This window comes from Hesperophylax consimilis, chromosome 28, assembly GCF_061612785.1.
Source record: "Hesperophylax consimilis isolate HC1 chromosome 28, BYU_Hcon_1.0, whole genome shotgun sequence".
Taxonomy (NCBI): domain Eukaryota; kingdom Metazoa; phylum Arthropoda; class Insecta; order Trichoptera; family Limnephilidae; genus Hesperophylax; species Hesperophylax consimilis.
In genome coordinates this window covers 21,816,782-21,836,299 of record NC_142863.1, presented here as the reverse complement: position 1 = coordinate 21,836,299, position 19,518 = coordinate 21,816,782, and the positions used below count along the sequence as shown (strand labels likewise).

General features: G+C 32.4%; 1 protein-coding gene across 3 annotated transcripts in view; it reads right to left on the bottom strand.

Annotated features, from left to right (window-relative positions):
* sona (sol narae metalloprotease) overlaps positions 1 to 19,518 on the bottom strand; it is a 253,113-nt gene that overhangs the window by 83,749 nt on the left and 149,846 nt on the right. For all 3 annotated transcript variants that reach the window (XM_089648884.1, XM_089648883.1, XM_089648885.1), the window contains exon 4: positions 230 to 331. In XM_089648884.1, the coding sequence (XP_089505010.1) occupies positions 230 to 331 (102 nt within the window). The remainder of the gene's footprint in view (positions 1 to 229; positions 332 to 19,518) is intronic.

The following is a 19,518-nucleotide window of genomic DNA, read 5'->3' as shown; positions in this document are numbered from 1 at the left end:
TGACATTAAACATTGAGTTAATTAGTTAATGAAGTCTCTATATTCACATTTTTTATGTGAACAAATCAGATCACTCATTCTATTGGTTAGTTAGTATGTCTGATAGTTGGTTGTGTATGTATTGCAGAAGAATGTTACATTTTGTCTTGTGTTCCGAGTCGGAAAATGGAATTTAATAGTGGAGAATGTGGTATTGATGTGGGGTTTCATTGATTTAGGATTTACTTACCACAATAAGATGACCAGCGTGTGGGTCTCTTCGAATGACAAGGGCAGCCATGGTTTCCTCATCTTGGTACGTGTCCCCGATGTGGTCTTTATCATCTCCAGACTGCAAAACAAACAAACCGGTTAATATTTAGGTAAATAAAGTTTTTAAGAATTTATACACTCTTAGAAAACTATTTTTATTTATTTATTATTGGATAATTTGTGTAGCGCTGCTTTTATGAAATATCACCTCAGGGGCGCTTTACAGTTGATGCAGGTATTACAAAAATATATAAATATTACAAAAATAAATTGAAATTAAGTTAAATTAAATGAAGTACAGGAACAGGTGATGAAGTACAGAAACAGACACGAAGATGGAGACTCTGCAGCAAAAATCCTAGATGGTGAGGAAACTGGACCAACTGCTGCAGCGAGAGAGTGCACCGCGTCCACCAAGACTATAATTCATACTTTCAACTAGTAATGTTCTATGTGTATATAAAAAGAATGTTTCTTTGTTTATCCCATATAGACGCCAAAACTACTGGACTGACTTCACTGAAAATATTAAAGTTTGTTCTTATTAGTGTCAGGAGTGTTTAGAGAGCAGTTTGAATGGTAAAAAAAGTCGGAAAGACTTAACACATTATCTCTGCACTGGAATGAAATACGGAGACGAACAAAAGTGGATATAATGTTTTTTTTTTAAATAGTAACAATGTGGTATACAGTAGTAAATGATGGAAGTCGGGAACGCCCTAGGAAGAAATGACACGATCAAGTGAAAAAAAATTGTAAAAAGTAAACATTTTCAACAATATTATTCTGGGTAAAAAATAGACGCAGTTTTCAAGTACACTAGAATTCACAAGTTCATAACTTTACTCCAAAAATTATTATTTAATATTTTTCCTACTTTATGCCCGGGTTGGATATTCCCCACAGGAAAAACTAAACCCTTCCACACACTTTTCCGCAAATGATCATCTAGTCAATCCACATTTTGCAAGTTCATTATATAAGCAAAATAAATACAAAACAATACAAGAACAACACGTCAACTCACCAGAGATCAAATGGGAAAATAATTCACCGACTCCAGATATTTTCATATCAGAGGGTTCGGCTCGGTAGAACTCCTAACAGGGCCTATAAATCCTACTGATCCCTCAACATAAATATTTAAAAAATCTTTCGTTATCCTACATGTATTTAAAATGACTGATTTTTGCATTTTTATATATAAATTCTTTGACAGATCTAATACGCTTAAATTTTTAATGAGAGAGCTAGGTATAATGCCAGTAGCCGAAATAACGAATGGTAATATTTTTATAGTCTCAGAATGCCAAATTCTTTTTATTTCATTTCCTAAATCTGTTTTTTTTTCTTATTTTTTCATTAACAGATTTTTGAATATTACAAGAATTTGGAATAGCGACATCAATGATGTAAGTTATTTTTTAATTTTGTCATGTAAAACTATATCGGGTCTATTATGACTAATCGTTCGGTCTGTTAGTATAGTTTTATCATAATATATTTTATAAAATTCGTTTTCTAAAAATGAATTTGGTTCGTATTCATAATATGGAATTATATTATGACAGTCAATAAAGTTATGTTTAATTACCAAACTTTGGTAAATTATTTTTAAAACTTGATTTTGCCTAAATATATACTGGGACGGTGCTAATATAGAACATCCCGATATAGTATGTTCTATAGTTTCCGGAAAAGCCAAAAATTTTCTACATAAATTATCAATTTGATTTGTATCTTTGATTATATTCTTCCTATAATTTTTAGTATTAATGACTCTATCCTGAATGGTAAGCATAAATCCTTATATTTCTGCGCTCAACTCTCCAATACAATTAATTATTATTATTATTATTACTACCCCGATTAACGCCGGGTACACATCAGCTAGAACACGCATAAAAATCATTGATTCATGTTTATATCACACAAAATAATCAATATACTTAACTCTAAATTCGACCATTGTAACTCTAAAACCAAAGCAGTGCGCATACCCACTATAACCACACGACGAAAAACACTAGTCTACTGCAACATAACGAATTGAAAAAAAAACCATCAGCAAACAAAACTGCATTTAAATTTTCGACTTCATATGAGCTCAGGAATTTCTGGTTAATATCCTTCGGGTACTTGCTGTTAGACCCTGTTTAATAACATTATCTACGTGTTTAATAAATATAATAAAACTCATTTAATGGGATCAGTAAGTTCAAATAAAACACGTTCTATCTCTTATTGCGAAATGGTTTCACAAATAGTAATTAGTTATTGACATTTAATAGTTTAATTGCTAGACTAAGGCTTTGTTAACACAATGGCCTGGTGAAATGTCATAGATCACAGAAAATTAAAAAAAACTACATTTGTTTTTGTTATAAGTCTGAAAGTGTACAATTAGCATAGACAAGAAATTTATGCAACCATAAACAAAGCGATTACTGTCCGATGACATTTCGGCTCTCCGCATAATTTGTCTATAAATGCTGTGAAGATTAAAACGGTCTTTGGACACAAATTATACACAATTAATTTAATGAAGGTTTTCTGAAAATTTTTATGTACCTTATCTGTGAGATATTTCTCTTATTTGAACGGAATTCTGTAAAATGAATGAACGACGAAAGAAGTGTAATGACGTGAACATGAATGTTGTAAGAATTCGGGGACGCTCGAAGAAGATGACATGATCAAGTAAACCAAATACTTGAGACAAGCCATGTCAAGAATCAAAATAACAGAAGGGTATGAATGAGACAAAGTATGGATCTGAATGAAGCAAGGAGTGTGTTTAAAGACTGAGCTGTTTGGCGGTTGGTCCTTTCTGCCTATCCTTGAAGAGTGAATACCACGCGAATGTTCCTATTGCTTCCCACTGTCTGGGGCCAGGGGGACTATAGCATCTCCAATTGAGGTATGTTGAGGGGTTGAAAAGAGAGAGAGGATGGGAAAGAGATGATGGTGGAGTGAAAGGTTGGATAGTACTTGGCTGTTTAGATCTGCTAATTTAATGCGGCTAAAGCCTTTTCGAGAAATGTTTAGATTGAGAAAATTTACCACAATGAAATATAAACAAAATAAAATTTAAATAACCTATCACTTAAAACATCACCGTTTATATAAAAGTCCATACATTGGCAGTGACGGACAGTCAAAACTGCCAACGTTTTGTTGAAAGGTAAATTGTACTACCATGGTAAGATTTGTTTGTTCAAGTTCACATAAAATAATGAAATAACAATCAAGACAATAAACAGACAACAAAAACGAGTATTCTTACAAAATGCTAAATTAGTAACGAAATTTATACTTCATGAAATCAAAATTTGAGGTTTTTTTCCTTGCTCGATCGTTGAGTATTTAGCCAAACAAAAATATAAAATCTTTTAGCTGACTTGCAATGTTTTGGTAATGACGAACTGGTCCCAAATAATACGCGACGTATGGGAACGCAAACTTACAATATATATACATAATTTTTTAAATCTTCAGGAATATCCTCATTGAAAAAAACTTGACCGAGGTCTACATGATTTTTTGCCAATCACTGTAAGAATACGGTGTTATCGGAAGGGCAGTGCAAATGACAATATCCTGAAATCATCACTAATTAAAAGCCATAATGAAAATGATTTTGAAAATCTCTGTAAGAACTAGCCTTGACGAAATCTTCAACAATCTTACCATCATGTCAATCAAATAACTCTATCTAATACTATCGTCGTTTATATTCATAAATACAAAACTTAAGAATTAGCAAAGACTTAAAAACCAGGTCCTCAACAAATAAAACACTGAATATTCCGATAACACACACCACAAATGGACAAAGACACTTTCATTACTACGCAACCAAACTTTTTAACAGTATGCCCATTACTTTGAAACAACTATTGACTACAAACACATCTACAAATTTTTTCAAAAAACATATCGTAGCCTGGTTAAAAAATCAAGATAATCACTTTATTCAAAAGATTATAATTCTAAGCCAAACATAACCAAAATATAGTTAGTAAAATTAAATATTATACACGTTTTTCAAGAATTATCCAAAAATACATACACTCACATATAGTGTGTTTTCATGCTTCAATATATGTCTGTGAAAAAAATAATAAAAAAATAACTTTCTACCACAACACATAAATACCTGTCATCACAAACACGTTAACACCTCAGCACAGGTTCTTCTAGTGAGGTGCTCACCTAACATACAATATCACCCACACACAGTTTTACCTATATCAACCTATGTTCTTTATTTTTATACCTTTTTTTGTACTTTTTTTCTGTACTACAATATAAACCACTGTAATCATTTGTAAAATGTGTATTCAAGAATAGACATAAATAAATAAAAATAAATAAAAAACAACTAACACAAATATTAGAAACACTAGATCTCAGGGTCAAAAACATATCCAACGAGCAACTATAAACATTTGGTCAAAAAAGTTTCCTATGCTACAGTACCAAACTCTTCGAACTAAATCTCACTTTCATTCAAAACTCACAACAATATTATAACATAACATTTAAATCTCAAATAAAAAGCTGGATACAAAATATAGGAAGATCAGAAATATAAAATTTACTGACACCAAATACAGACTGAAATCGAAATCACTCAACTGCACTAAAAAATACACCACGTAATATATTTATAATTACTTCATAGTATGCATACTAACAACATTTTAATAATACGTAAGTAAAATACACAGCACAAGACATTCAATTATCTCTATTTGTTACAAAAAAGGGGAGATAAGAAAACATTTATTTTTATTAAAGACTTTTTTTACGGAATTTATAGACAGAAAATGCGAGTGATTCGATATATATTCAAACACAAATTAATTTTAGTTTTTCTATTTATTTATCCTTTATATTCTTTCTCCAGAGGTGAGACTATTATCAAAGTGCCATAAAATCTTGTAGTATGTTGCTATGAACACAATCATTAACAATATAAGGAGCGTTTAACAGCAGTAAGCAAACCATTAAAGCGTGCGTGATTATATAATACAAGGCGCATTATAATTCACCCGGTTACAGATAGACTTTACTCGGAGCAGAGTAACATTATGCAATCATTTGCTTCTTTGCAGTATTCATGTCACAGCGCTGCCCAAAGATCATTTTGATATACAGAATGTCTCAAAAACCATAAGAAATACCTACTTATAGGTAATATTTTTAATTTAATTAATAAAGCTATGATGTATGCATAGTTCCCGTGAGTACTAAGGCCACACTTCATTTGTTTAACAGTAACCCGGTCTCTTGATAAAGTTCACCAGGGTTGTCATTGGATATGATTTTTTCGTACTCATTGCCCAAATTCAAAAGTGGCATCATGTCAATAATATAAACTGTTCAATAAGAGTACACACACACAACATACACACGCACACACGTAATACAAACTGCACGATGGTCGGTAAGTAAATTTAAAAAATAATTCGAATGCGATATTTGAAACATACTGTAGACAGAGCCCCCAAATCTCGTACCGCTTAATGGCCACTGTAAATCTGCCGTAGGATCCGGCTCGATGGACCATTACAGCCTCCATCTGGTGACAGTACCTACACACAGTCATAGTCGTACAGCTTCCCTCCTCTGGACCCAACTAACCCGTTCATAAAACGACCAAGGGGAAAACCGCCGAATAAAACGCGAGAAAGAAAGGCCAAACACGAAGGAAAATAACAGAAAAAAGGCTCGGACAAACCACGGCGATGTTGCAAATGCACCTTTTACTTTATCGTATGGTGTCGCCAATGGTATAAATGGCATTTACCGAAAACACTTTTAGTAAATACCTTTTGATTTATGTACAAATGAGATTCAACCGTCTTTTCGGGAGATATATCTCCCAGCCTGAGAAGGTGTCATAAAAGTTACGCTATCTTGTCTCGTATTATGGTGAGAAATCTCGTTTAAATTGTGTTAGAAAGAAAAATACCACGCTTTCAGTCTGAATTTGAAATTTTGTTTACCGTAAACGCTCTCGAAAATTAAAAATATTTGTCAAGGCTTGAAATTTTTATGTTAAACGAAGTGAAGTGACAGTAACTTTTATTACCTCTGCCTAATTAAATATGTTTTTTTTAGTTTCGTATAAAACAGTAATTATAGTTCACATGAACTACTTTAAAAAATTATCCCTGTTTAGGTTCGATTTTTTAATATTTTTAATTGTATACGTTGATTTGTAATGCTAAAATCTGAAAGAATCTTTCAACTGCCATCATGAACAATATTTTAATTTGAAATACGTTAAAAAACAGCGAATTCAAATGAAATCACACATCTTTTAAATGTGTTGATCGGATGAATATGACACGAAAGTTAATAAGTGTTAATTACTTACGTGTATCTTAATGAAAATATGCTTTATTTGTCAAACCTCACAAATTAATTCGTACCTACTTGTTTAACACTATTGTTTAGTGATTTTATTAATTATTTGCAATAAAGTTTAGAGTAACAATTCACATTTGTCGTTGGCAGTAGTATTTTTAATACTTACTTGGGTTGTACCGACTTTGTCTAGTGACAGTTTTTTGTCAGATTTTGTACCGTTTTTTTGTATAATGCAACCAGTTTAATGCTATGTGCATTTTAATGGACACATTTGAGACACGTCTATCAAAGTCATGCATGCTTTGCGTAACATAAATAATAATCATTTTGTTGACTTTGACACGTTCTGGCACATTGCTCGAGGACAGCAAGTGGACGAAAAGTGTGCTTGAAGGAGTCTATAACAGAACTCGTCTGATAAAAAAAAATAAGCAATTGATAGGTAAAAAGTGTACCAATTAAGATAACCATTATAAAGAAGTAGTCAATAAGCGAGAATCTTGTGAATCTACATGACATAGACGACCCTAAAAAACGTGTTTGTTTTTTTCCGGCAACTAAAGGGTTAAACATCTTTTGGAGCCAGTTCTGTGCTTTGATGCATTTTAAAAGAGACCAAAGAGCTAATATTAACGCTCAAACGAACGATTTTTTTCAAATTGTACTAAAAAATTATAACTTCGTACACAATTTACTCGAAAACGAAAGCTAAAATCAAAAAAAGTTTTGCCACAAAATCGACTTCAAATGTGGTGTAGATTCACCAGTTAATAATTACTCGTCATAATTTTCGCATCACGTATTAGATTCAGCCAGTTTAAATTTATGAATAACTACCATATTTATTCCTCTTTGCCCAGAATACTAATGGAGGGAAACAATTATACCAAGTCAGTGGACATCTTCAATTTATTTTTAAACAAATAGGTATAAAATGTTGTTAATGAAGCGATTCAGTTATGTACAATATATAATGTATATTTCTTCATATCCATATGTAAAAGCCCCAAAAAAGGGCGTTAATTAATAAATACATAATTTTTCAGAGTATAGTTAAAAATGTTAAACTTAATTTACAATGATACTGAATAAATCTCGATCTGGTGTGGCGTTCAGAGCAACGAAATGCAATCTTTCCAACAAATATGACGAATCAACAAGACTGCTTACAATTTTGTATAAGTATAACGCATCATTGATTTTTCAACGTTTGTACTACAGATGATATTATAGCCTTCTTGTATCTAAATTCCGCGCAGTTAAGTACATCGGTTACTTCTGCGTATGTGCCTATTATGGACTGCATACAATCGAGGTACTTTCAAATATAATGCCCGCAAAAATGTTTTTGCTTCCTTATTTATTGATATATATATTTTACGCCCATATTGGCTTTTACAAGTACCTAATAACTCAGTGGAACAGTTATCAAAAGAATTATGCTAACCTTATTTGTTATTATTACTGAGGGTTGTTATTATAGCCCTCTTGTAACTATATTCAATGCAGTTGAAAATATCTACAATTTTTGCGAAAGTATTGCCAATTGCATGCAAAATAGGTACAAGCGAGTATCTAAAAAACTCAGTCCTGATATTATTGTTACAATTAAAAATAATTGTCGGTCGAGTAGTTCTAGTTGGTATATTGAATGTGATTAGACTCAGTAAATCGGGGCTGTCTATAATTCCATTAATTATTTTAAAAATAAATGTCAAGTCGGAAAAAAGTCTGGTATCTGAAAGTTTTAATAATTTCAAATCTTTCATTAAGTGGTTGTAATTTATAGTTTCTATTGGAAGATTGAGTTTACAGTTAATATATCTTAGAAATTTATGCTGAATTTTTTGCAGATAGAAGAATTATATTCGACTTGACTTCGAACTACAAAAGAATACAACAGTTTTAATATCAAACGTCCCAAGTACACACACACTTTACACGGCAACACGATAAAATACATTTAAACACAATACATACTCATTATGGCAAGCAATCCATTGGTTACGAGGGGAGCAACATATATAATTGCCTCCCAGACGAAATTAAAAATGAAAAAAGAGTAGGTACATTTAAAAAAAAAATGTTTAATTTTATGCTCAATCAACAAAACAATGAAAGTGAATAATATCGTTGTGTAATATATTTTTGTGTAATGTATTCGTTATTTCTAGTTAAATAAGTGAAAATGTAATTTTCTTTTATCTAGAATAAAAAAAATGTTGATATATTTTTGAAGTTTCTGCCATTACGGAGAATGAAGCCAAGTAATTTTAATCCTTTTTTTGTTACTGTATTAAGGCCCCGTAGTAAGCGTTCAAACATGGTTTGAAACGGAGATGTGTAATGAGATGTTAGAGGGAGTGCGCTAATATTAAAAAAAACGATAATAATTAAGCGAAAATAGTGAAAACATTGAATAAAACATGAATCGTTTGAAAAAGAACAAAAATATCTCTGAAAAAGTTAAAGTTGCATTTAAAGATACACTGTGAATTTTCATGCCTATGACATACTTAAAAAACAGAAAAAACGTGTTTGTAATAATTTTCGGAGATTACTTTGCATTTTTTTTCTATCGAGGGAATTTCATATAATTACCGTTTCGGATTTACAAATATATATATTATCTTAAAAATCTGAAAGTGTTCAAGAGAAATGTGTTATAAATGGATAGAACTTCCAAATGCTGAGGTTTAATGCGAGAATATTTTACTCATCCATCGTGCAATACATACATTCTCCATTGAACAATTTCATAATAATAATTATTACATTTATAACATCACTGAAACTCCTATAAATCACCGGCAAATCTTAAATTAATGACATAACCGAGTTTAACATTAACTGCAATCATTCAGGCACATCTGACATTAAACAGGCGCATCTCAGACATAATAAAAAATAATCAGAAAGTAACGTAAAAAATGAAAGTCATAATACAAATAATGATGATAATTACAGGTTATCCGAATGCAAATGTTCAAAAATGGGCGGGTTTAATCGAGATAATTATATTCTGTCACGAATTTCGCTCGAAACTCGTAAATAACTGTTACATACAAATTCAGCTCATGCTGATAATGTTTGGGTTATGTAACAGTTCCTCGTGTCTGGGACACGTTACAATCTGTTACATGCGGCATGTTAAGGTAGGTTCTTGTTTTTGTGTTATTTTAATATGTAACTGTGACAGTGGCGCGGCGTTGTGAGAAACCGCCCCACAAGCCCCCGGGCGAGTTCGTGATTTAAAAAAACGTGTTTCACTATCTAACTTGACTTTTCTGAATACATTGAAGCAAATAGTAAATTTCAACTAGTTTTTCTGTGAATAGTAGACTTCGCGTTTTTATCTATGTTTCTAATTTTCTCGTATCTATCTATCTTCCATAAAACATTTTTGAAAGCGAAATCTACTATGATTTAAGATTTTTACGGCCAAAAGGCAGGGCAGATGTGTTATTTGAGGTTGTGGCTGTGATGGACACTGCAATGCTGTCCGAAACGTTGGCTATGGAAGGAGTTAGCGAAACACGGCATAATACCCCAAAAACAAATAAAAAAGCAAAATCTACTATTCACATAAATAACATTTAAAGTCAGTATTTGCTTGAAGATATGCAGAAAAGTCCAGTTAGTTTTTCATTATCTAACTTGACTTTTTTGAATATCTTGAAGCAAATAGTGACATTTAACTAGTTTTCCCGTGAATAGTAGACTTCGCGTTCAAAAAAGTATGTTTCCACAGACATAGGAATTAATAGACGAGAAGATAATGGCGAGGGGTAAAATCAACTGTTGAAGAACGAAGGGCGTAAGGCTGACTGTGATTCGTCAATAAATCAATCTGACAGTAAATAGGCATCTCGCATTATAATATCACCATTTACTTCTTAAAAGTAAAATCTGCTTTGGAATGAATAGACATTTTTACATGGGAGCGCAAATTACTCGCCACGTTATGAACAAATTTGCGAAGTCCAAATTCGGCAAAAAAATTCGGTTGTATTTTCAGAGTCGAATATTTCGTTTAAGTATTTAGTTAAGAGACTTTTATAAATGTTCATAATTTACTTCCCAGCAACCAACCAGCTTTGTGTTTCGCGTCCAGACGTTTCTCGATATGATAGTATAATATGTTTCTAAAACTGATCTATATTATACGATGTGAATATGCTTAAAATAAAGTAAAATAATGCTTATATATGGAATGTAATACGACAATTGGGTTTATTCTCTTTTTCACATCTATTTTTACAAGTTTTCATAGTACAAGTCAACATTTTGCCGTGTTATTTCGTAAAATGAACCGATGATGCCTCGACCATAGTTCGCACAAGAATGATGACGTCACGTTTTCAAATTTCACTTGAGGCCATACGCCAGCCCAGCCGGTTCCAATGGAACCGGTATGGGTAGTGGGGATAATACGCTTTTAATCACTTAGGGCAGGTCTACTAATATTCATATGTCTATGTATGTTTCTGATTTTCTCTTATCTATCTATCATCCATATAATTAAAAATGTTAATGTTCATATGTTCAAAATCTTAAATCTCCAAAAATTCTCCACCAATTGCTTTGAAGTTTTGAAATAACATTGCATTCGAAAACACGTGTGTTTTAGACAGGTAGCTCGTATTGTTTACCTTTAGCGAGACATTCTAGATGAATCTCGTCGATCGCTACACTTACATTATGTAGATGTAGTCACCTGTGAGAGGTAAGAATATGCTTTTATTTTAAACATCGTCATCTGTTGGACGTTAAAGCAAAACGCGCTATTATTTCTCTATCTGCACTGACAGATGAGTCACTGCAATGCGCAGCAGACTACAGTTAATTTAATAAATTAAAATAAAAAAAAATTACTCTGAAATCACAAGACTTGTAAGTAGATATCTAATTAGTTATAAACCATGTATTTTACGTATTTTTTTATTATTTCAAATAAGGAATTATATAATGGCATTTGAAAACAAACTAGTGGGACAAATTTTGTTTTAATTGTCTTAAGGCGAAGCTTAATGCCAAATCACTATTTTTATTAATCTTTATAACGAATTGGTGTACATTATGGAAACGAAAAAATATGCTTTAGATAAATTGAAGGTTTTCCTACCGCTTCGCTTGAGTAGAATACAAATAAAAAAATAAATTACTCAATAAAAAAATATAGGTAAATGCAAAAAACTAAAAAAAAAATTTTACAACAGAAATTTATGAACGAATAAAGGAAACAACTTTAAAAAAATACAGTATATATACAGTATATACAGTATAGTATTATAGGTAAGATTATCTGTGACAGCTTCACTTGATTAACTTTTTTGCTTTCTTATAAAATTATTTACAAAATAAATAAAAACCAGTTTTTTGCTTGAAATCGAACGTTTCTAGAATCCATTTGTCAAGCGATTTTAATGCCTATTACCTACGATATAAGGAATACCAAGAATATACGCATTTTGGTTTGAAGCTTCCTCTTAAGCCACTAGTAATGTAATATTGTGTTGCGCTTTCTCTAGTTTGGTTTCAGCTTTCGACTTTTTCCTTTTAACTCCACACAGGAGGCCCTGAAGAAAATAATTTCCCTCAGGGCCTATGTCATCTTTGGGGATTCTGTGTGGAGGGTCTTTTTGTGGAGAGGAAGGAGTGAACATGGGTCTTGAAGAGTCCCTTGTTGTAGAGGCACACAGAGCACGGCAGTTCGTTCCACAGCCGAGCTGTTGAACTTAAGAACGAATCGTAGAAGCGACCCGTTCTCATGTGATAAATGTCAACCGTGTACGGATGTTGGGCGCGCGTTTGGCGAGTATACCGACTAGAAAGCAGTTGAATTTATTGATGTTTAAGTTATGCTTGTTAGTTATACCTAGCATTGTATAATGGCGAAATATAATTTTGAACATGTTGTATATAAATATAGGTGACCGCATAAATCATCACAATGATAATTCATCACATCTTTAAAAAGTTATGTAAAGTCATGGAAAGTGATGAAACAAAAACTTTATTAACTGGTTTAAGTAGGTTAGGTTAGGTTTAATTTTTTTTCATCGTTTCTTATGACTTTATATCACTTTTTAAAAGTGTGTTGAATTGTCACTGTGTTGAGTTATCATGGAACCATACATATAATATCTTTTCTCGATATTCTGAGCCCACAGTGAAAAAGACCACGAACCGCCACTGTCTATAACATAGTTCGTGATATGCTTGGGCCCCAGGCGTCTGCCTATATGCCCAAACGACCGTTACACCCATGAATTTAAGATGATACAAGAGTGTTACGCAAGTGGGCCTACTCAAAATTCACGTTTTGAACTGGCGAAGATAATTTATTTGTCCAGTTTGCTTGCGATAGTAGCGCGCTAGACTAGTCGCAATCGTTGTGTATTCAAATTGTATGTCTTAGATATATCTATTTATATTGTAGGTGCGTTATGTGCTACTTTCAATTATTATTAATTTGAAATGTCTTCATCAAAGAGCTCATATACATCAAACGAATATAATTCGTAAATTTTATTTGATTTTTTTTATTTATTTATTTATCGTTTCTTTACATTGTATCTTTTTTTTATGTTATAATTTTTTACCTCACTAGGACAAGCCTGTGTTGAGGTATTTGTATCTTTTCAGAATTAATTCATTAAATAATACAGGGTGTCAGGGGTATAGTGCACACACTTTGTGAGATGATTCTACGCGATGTTAGAAGCAAAAAAGAAAAAAACTTTTTTCGAATTTCCGTTGTTTTTTTTCTCATAGAAAAGTATTTTTCTTTAGAAGAATGTTATTTTCTCCCTAGAAACAATTCAACTTTTGTAACTGAAAGGTAAATTAAAACGTTGAAATTTTGAAAAAAGTTCACTTTAGAATCATCTCCCAAATTTTGTGCACTTTACTCCCGGAAATAACCGGACATAAATGGACATTAATGGACATTAATGGACATAAATCTATCTATAGTATATTTGCGGCACGTTCCAGAGCGGTAGATATTTTCAGTATCGCCTTGATGAAAGACCACCATTTATTTTTGAAACGTTGCTTAAAATGGCCATGGTTCTGTTTGGTGACCAGATATGAATGGCCAGGTACTTCCTCTATCCTATCTCTTCCCCTCTCCATTACCTACAGCCCCATACCGTATCAAAATTGTGGATGCCATAGTCTCACGGGTTCCGGACGGTCGTCAGTAACTGTGATTTTTGCGCGGTATTAAAACGGTTATTTCAGATAGATGCACTTAATATGTCATACGGCATATATTTTGGTCTAGTAATGAGTAATTTCTATCACCTAAGAAATTCTAAAAAAGTACTATAGGATTCAGATGTCTTATACTGATTTATAAATGTGGAAATTCTAACTATACAATTGTAAATGTTCTCCAAAATGCCCTGGAAAGAATCTCAGACTTGTGATGTCCCGAAAGAAACCATTCATCTGTTCTGAATGCAATTACTAATGTTATCCAAATTGACCCTGGTAATAAATTACATCTTTGCGATTCTTTCAAGGATAAAGAAACCATCCTGTCACTTCGAATGCAATCAACAATGTTCCCAAAATTTGTTTTGACAGCACAGACATTCCATTGTAAGAATATTATGCACTAAATACACAATTTGGCTGTCCTGAAACGGGAATCCTTCCCAGTTGGACAGACAAAGGTTCATTTTGTTATGTATTGTTTGTAATTTATATATATAAAATAAATAAATTAAAATTAGATTCAATCCTCCAATAAACAAAGAAGTAATATTGTTACTGTTATATGACTTAAACCAATCTATGAGATAAATAATTGATATAATGTTGTCTACATCTTTTATACCTTCCTTTCATCTAAACATGATTGACTAATCTCAACAACAAATCAACTCGATAAATAATAACAATCACTTTCCAAAAGGCAATTTGTTTATTAATGTCATTTCTTTTTGTCACGTCTTTAGCTTTATTTTTTGATAAAAGTCTTTTTAAAAAGTTACCACAATCAACTTTCTGATCGTACTTTGTGCTTGGCTGTTATCCAAGTTCCATTATAAAAAAACTGTATTTTAATTATCGAAAATCAGATTTTCGCTATAGTAGACATGTAGACGATATCTTATATTTATATATATACCTTATATAAGTACAAATTCAAAAAAATATTTCCAAAGATGCCAAAGAGTATAGCATATAGGTTACATCCTATTTCTTCCAGCTAACCCAACAAATACACATTACAGACAATTACATAACCCAACAATTACATGCTAACAAATGTATTGAAATAAAAAATAAAAAATACAGAGGTATATAATTTATGTGAGGTATTCATTTAAGGTGTAGTGACATTTGTTTAAAAGAAATGTTTTTAGTATGATTTAAATTTAAGTATGTCGGTTATTTGTTTGATGCTACGTGGAAGGTTGTTATATACTTTAATGGCCATGTAGTGTGGTCCTTTTTGAAATATAGTTTTGTTTGCTTTTGGGATTACTAAGTTTTCTGTGAACCTTGTAGCGTATTTATGTGTTGAGTTTTACTGTGGGAACTTTTCTGGAGATGCTCGAACTAACAGGCATAACTCCATTATATATATATGTCCGTCACTGTCAGAAGTTTGAGATTTTTCGTAGGCACCTCTTTTGGATGATAAAAACATCTTTGGCGTTTACTGAGTTTCCCCAAAAAACTATTCCTTATTTTATCATTGAGTATACGTATCCATAGTATGCGGTGATTACTGATATGAAGATATCGTATACATAATTGGTTAGTTATTATTTGTAATTTTTACCCTTTTCATACGTTAGTGTGTCTAGTATGTAATAAGATTTAGCATTATTTACATATTTTATATATTTGTACAGCGCCCTTTCACAAAAACAGGGTTATACAAATGATCTAAATATTATTAGTATTCTGCCTACCTTAACGGGAAAAAAGCTTTATGGTTACTTTGTTACTAAAATTGTAACAGACGAATATAATTCGTAAATTTTATTTGATTAATTTGTGTTATTTTAAATTAATTAATTAAAAATAGCTTGTATATGTATAGTATATTTGCGGCACGTTTCGGAATGGTACATACTTTCAGTATCGCCCCAGTGAAAGAGAAAATGTAATACATAGTTACAACCCGGCTTCACCCGAGTTATACACACTCATAACCTGACTCTTAATGCTTTTGATAAAATAAAAAAATGTATATATGGAAATTTAAGTAGCCTAACCACCGAAGTAGTAGTTATAATGCATAATTATGAATTATGTAATGAAATACTATTACGATTTTCAAAATACCGTGATAAATTTTAGACGGATATAAAAGGTTTGATCGCTTTTCGTTGGCTTGCGGCGGATTTTAAACCGGAAATAAAATGAACGGCCACGATTACGTACGATCTGTATTCGTGCCATAATATTATGTATAATAACAAATACAAAAGAGATTCAGCTTGTGAAATGATTCTACCACCAGTGTGCAGGTTGTATAGACGGCATTAATGCTGAGAACTTTTCTTTCATCCGACGTTTTTTCTTAGATGCCCAACAGCTCCCAGCTACAGTTGTTAGAACTTCGAAACCGCTGGGACAAGGAATTCCCAATTGGGGTATATTGTGAAGCTGAATAAGGAAAAGGAGATAGGGAGAAGAAATGTTTGGAAGAACCTGGCTATTGGTATCCAGTTCAAGAATCATCAGGACGATACCACCACTCTGGAACTTGCCGCAAATATAATAAAACAAGATGAAATCCCCGGTGTTACCCGGGCTTTACGCAGGCTTTTTTTAAATCAGACGTACTCGTATATATCAATTTTCTTATTGTTTTGAAAGTCAAATGTACAAAATTTCAATTAGAAGTTAGTATCAAATTTCTGCTTTCAGGCTCCGTACTAAGCGTTCAAGTATGGTTTGAAAGGGAGATGTGTAAATACGAATGTTAGAGGGAGCGCGCTAATATTAAAAACGATAATAATTAAGGCAATGCAGTACGTAGTAATTTAAAATCATGTGTTTTTGGTTTGGAAATTTGTTCGCCTAGAAATGTTTCAGATGCTTTAATTAAATACTGCGAGTAGAATACATCTTGGCCTTTGAAATAATCGAGTATTTTTTAGATAAGTCTTTTTATAAGCCCAGAAAAAAATTATGTATAGGCCTATGAAAACTGCTTTAAAGTTCAAAATCTCCTACTTATGAACCTATTTTCGCTTATGCTTTTATTGTATAATGTGGCAAATTAAGTTATTTAAAAAATGATCGAAAAACATTTAAATATTTGTGCCTGAACATCCACAAAATAAAATAAAAGGCACTTTTTGGCCAATTTTTTTTTCTTGCATAAATCAAAACAGTTGGATGGTGTGAAGCGAGAATCTAAGCCTTATCGCCATCTACGTAAGGGGTGTTATTGATAGCGGATCGATTTAAAATATTACACGACGTAGTGCATCGCCCTAAGCGAACACGGTGAAAATATTAATAAATCAATAATAATTGTTTGAAATAGAGCAAATTCTCTCGGCAAATGCTTTAATTGCATTTAAAGATACGCTGTGAATTTTTTCATGCCTATAACATATTAAATAACAGAACAAAATGAGTTTTTAATATTTTTCAGAACTTCTTTTGCGATTTTTTTCTATCGAAGAAATTTTATATAATTAGCGTTTCGACTTTACAAATAAATAAAGATTATATTAAAAAATAACTTATGTTTTTTTAGGAAGTCTAAAACTTAACATGTTAGATAGAAATACGTTATAAATCGGTATAAATTCGGGATGCGGAGGCTTACGCGGTGGGAAAAGAGGATGGGGTAGTTTTTCTAAATTTCACGTAAACAGTGACCTTTCTCTTAATTTGATGGTCATGTGTGCAAAATTTCATCTATCTCGGAATAAAAATGTAGATTTGTATAAAAATCAAATCCATGCGGAAGCATTGCTTTGAATGGCATCAAGCCCGCAACGGACACTCTTCTTTATGTAAATAGATAGATTTTTAAATATACTAACTTCAGTTGTAGGTCTATCTGTGAGTGATTTTAACTCCAGTTCAATGAACTCGACTTTTTTTAATATAAGCGTCATTTTCAAAATTAGAACTGATTGTGTCAACAATTCAGACAAGCGATAAAGTTCTTGGGGATAATCTTGACAAGTATAGACAGATTTCACGATTTTTCAAGAGTCTGCGCTTTTCCATTTTAAAGAAAGCGATATTTACTAACTAACAATATAATATCCCGTGATTTTCCACGGGTCTGCGCTAGTATCTAAAATAAGGACAGATTTGCTGTGATTTAGCTGATTAAATCATACATTTCGCTTAGATACTGTGGTGTTTGTGTTAAGGTGGATAAATGCAAGTGAGATGGTATGCTTGCGAGATTCTATAAAAGGCGATGCATCCAAGTAGAGGCCTCTTTTTGTTACAAGCAGCTCCCTAATAAATACCAGTACTTGATTACGTATATACTTGACAGTGTACTACCCAACACGCCTCAATAAAGGCACGACACCTCACAAGGGAGTCATGTACATTACAAATACCTTCTTTATAAATATTTGGGCATTTAAACGAATTTATCGAAACGATAATTCATCACATCTTTAAAAAGTCATGGAAAGTGATAAAATAAAAACTTTATTAACTGGGTTAAGTAGGTTGGGTTAGGTTAGGTTTAATTTTTTTTATTTTCATAGTTTCCAATGACTTTATTTCACATTTTAAAGGTGTGTTGAATTGTCACTGTATTGAGTTATCATAGAACCGCCAAATATATATATTAAGGCGATGAACTACGTCGTGTAATATTTTAAATCGAGCCGCTATCAATAACACCCCTTACGTAGATGGCAATAAGGTTTAAATTCCCGCTTAACACCATCCGCCTGTTTTGATTTATGCAAGAAAAAAACATGGCAAAAAAATGCCTTTTATTTTATTTTGTGGATGTTCAGGCATAAATATTAAAAAAATTTCCGATCATTTTATAAATAACTTATTTTTCCACATTATACAATAAAATCATAATCGAAAATGGGTTCGTAAGTAGGAGATTTTGAACTTTAAAGCAGTTTTCATAGGCCTTATACATTATTTTTTTCTGGGCTTATAAAAAGACTTATCTAAAAAATACTTGATTATTTCAAAGGCTAGGATGTATTCTACTCGCAGTATTTAATTAAAGCATCTGAAACATTTCTAGGCGACCAAATTTCCAAACCAAAAACACATGATTTTGCATTTCTACGTAGTGCATCGTCTTAAGCGTTCTGGAAAAGTGTTTAAAGTTTCCCGGGCCACTCCGGGCTAATGTAATAATGCCGTCTGAACCGGAAGTGAATGTCTGCCTCCAGGAAGTGGAATGCTGATCTCGCCCAGAGAGGAAGGAAGTTGTAACGACCAGTGCTCTGCAGTACTTCTAGTACAGTAATTCTTGTTATTGTTACAATCTCCATTATGATAAATGATAACGTATAGTAGCGCATTTCTCGCTGTGGGTAAGTTATATTATTAGATACTAGTTACTAGACATTGCCTTGTATTGTAATGGGTGATTGCGTTCTCATGCGGCAAATGTCAAACGCGTACGAATGGTGGGCACGTGTTAGGCGTGTCTCCCGGCTGTGTACCTGCACCTGTTGATTACGCAAGTTCTTTGGAGCGCCTTCTACTGAAATTCTGGTAGCGTAAACACAGCATTACATAATCGAATGAATCGATGGAAGTCTGAGAAAATCATTATTGGCGCCAAGAGAATATTTATAATATATTATGACCTGCAAATAAAGGGTTGCAGAAGTCGGGGATATATAGTTAAGATATTTATCAATTTAGTTTAGTAATATTCCAAATTTACCA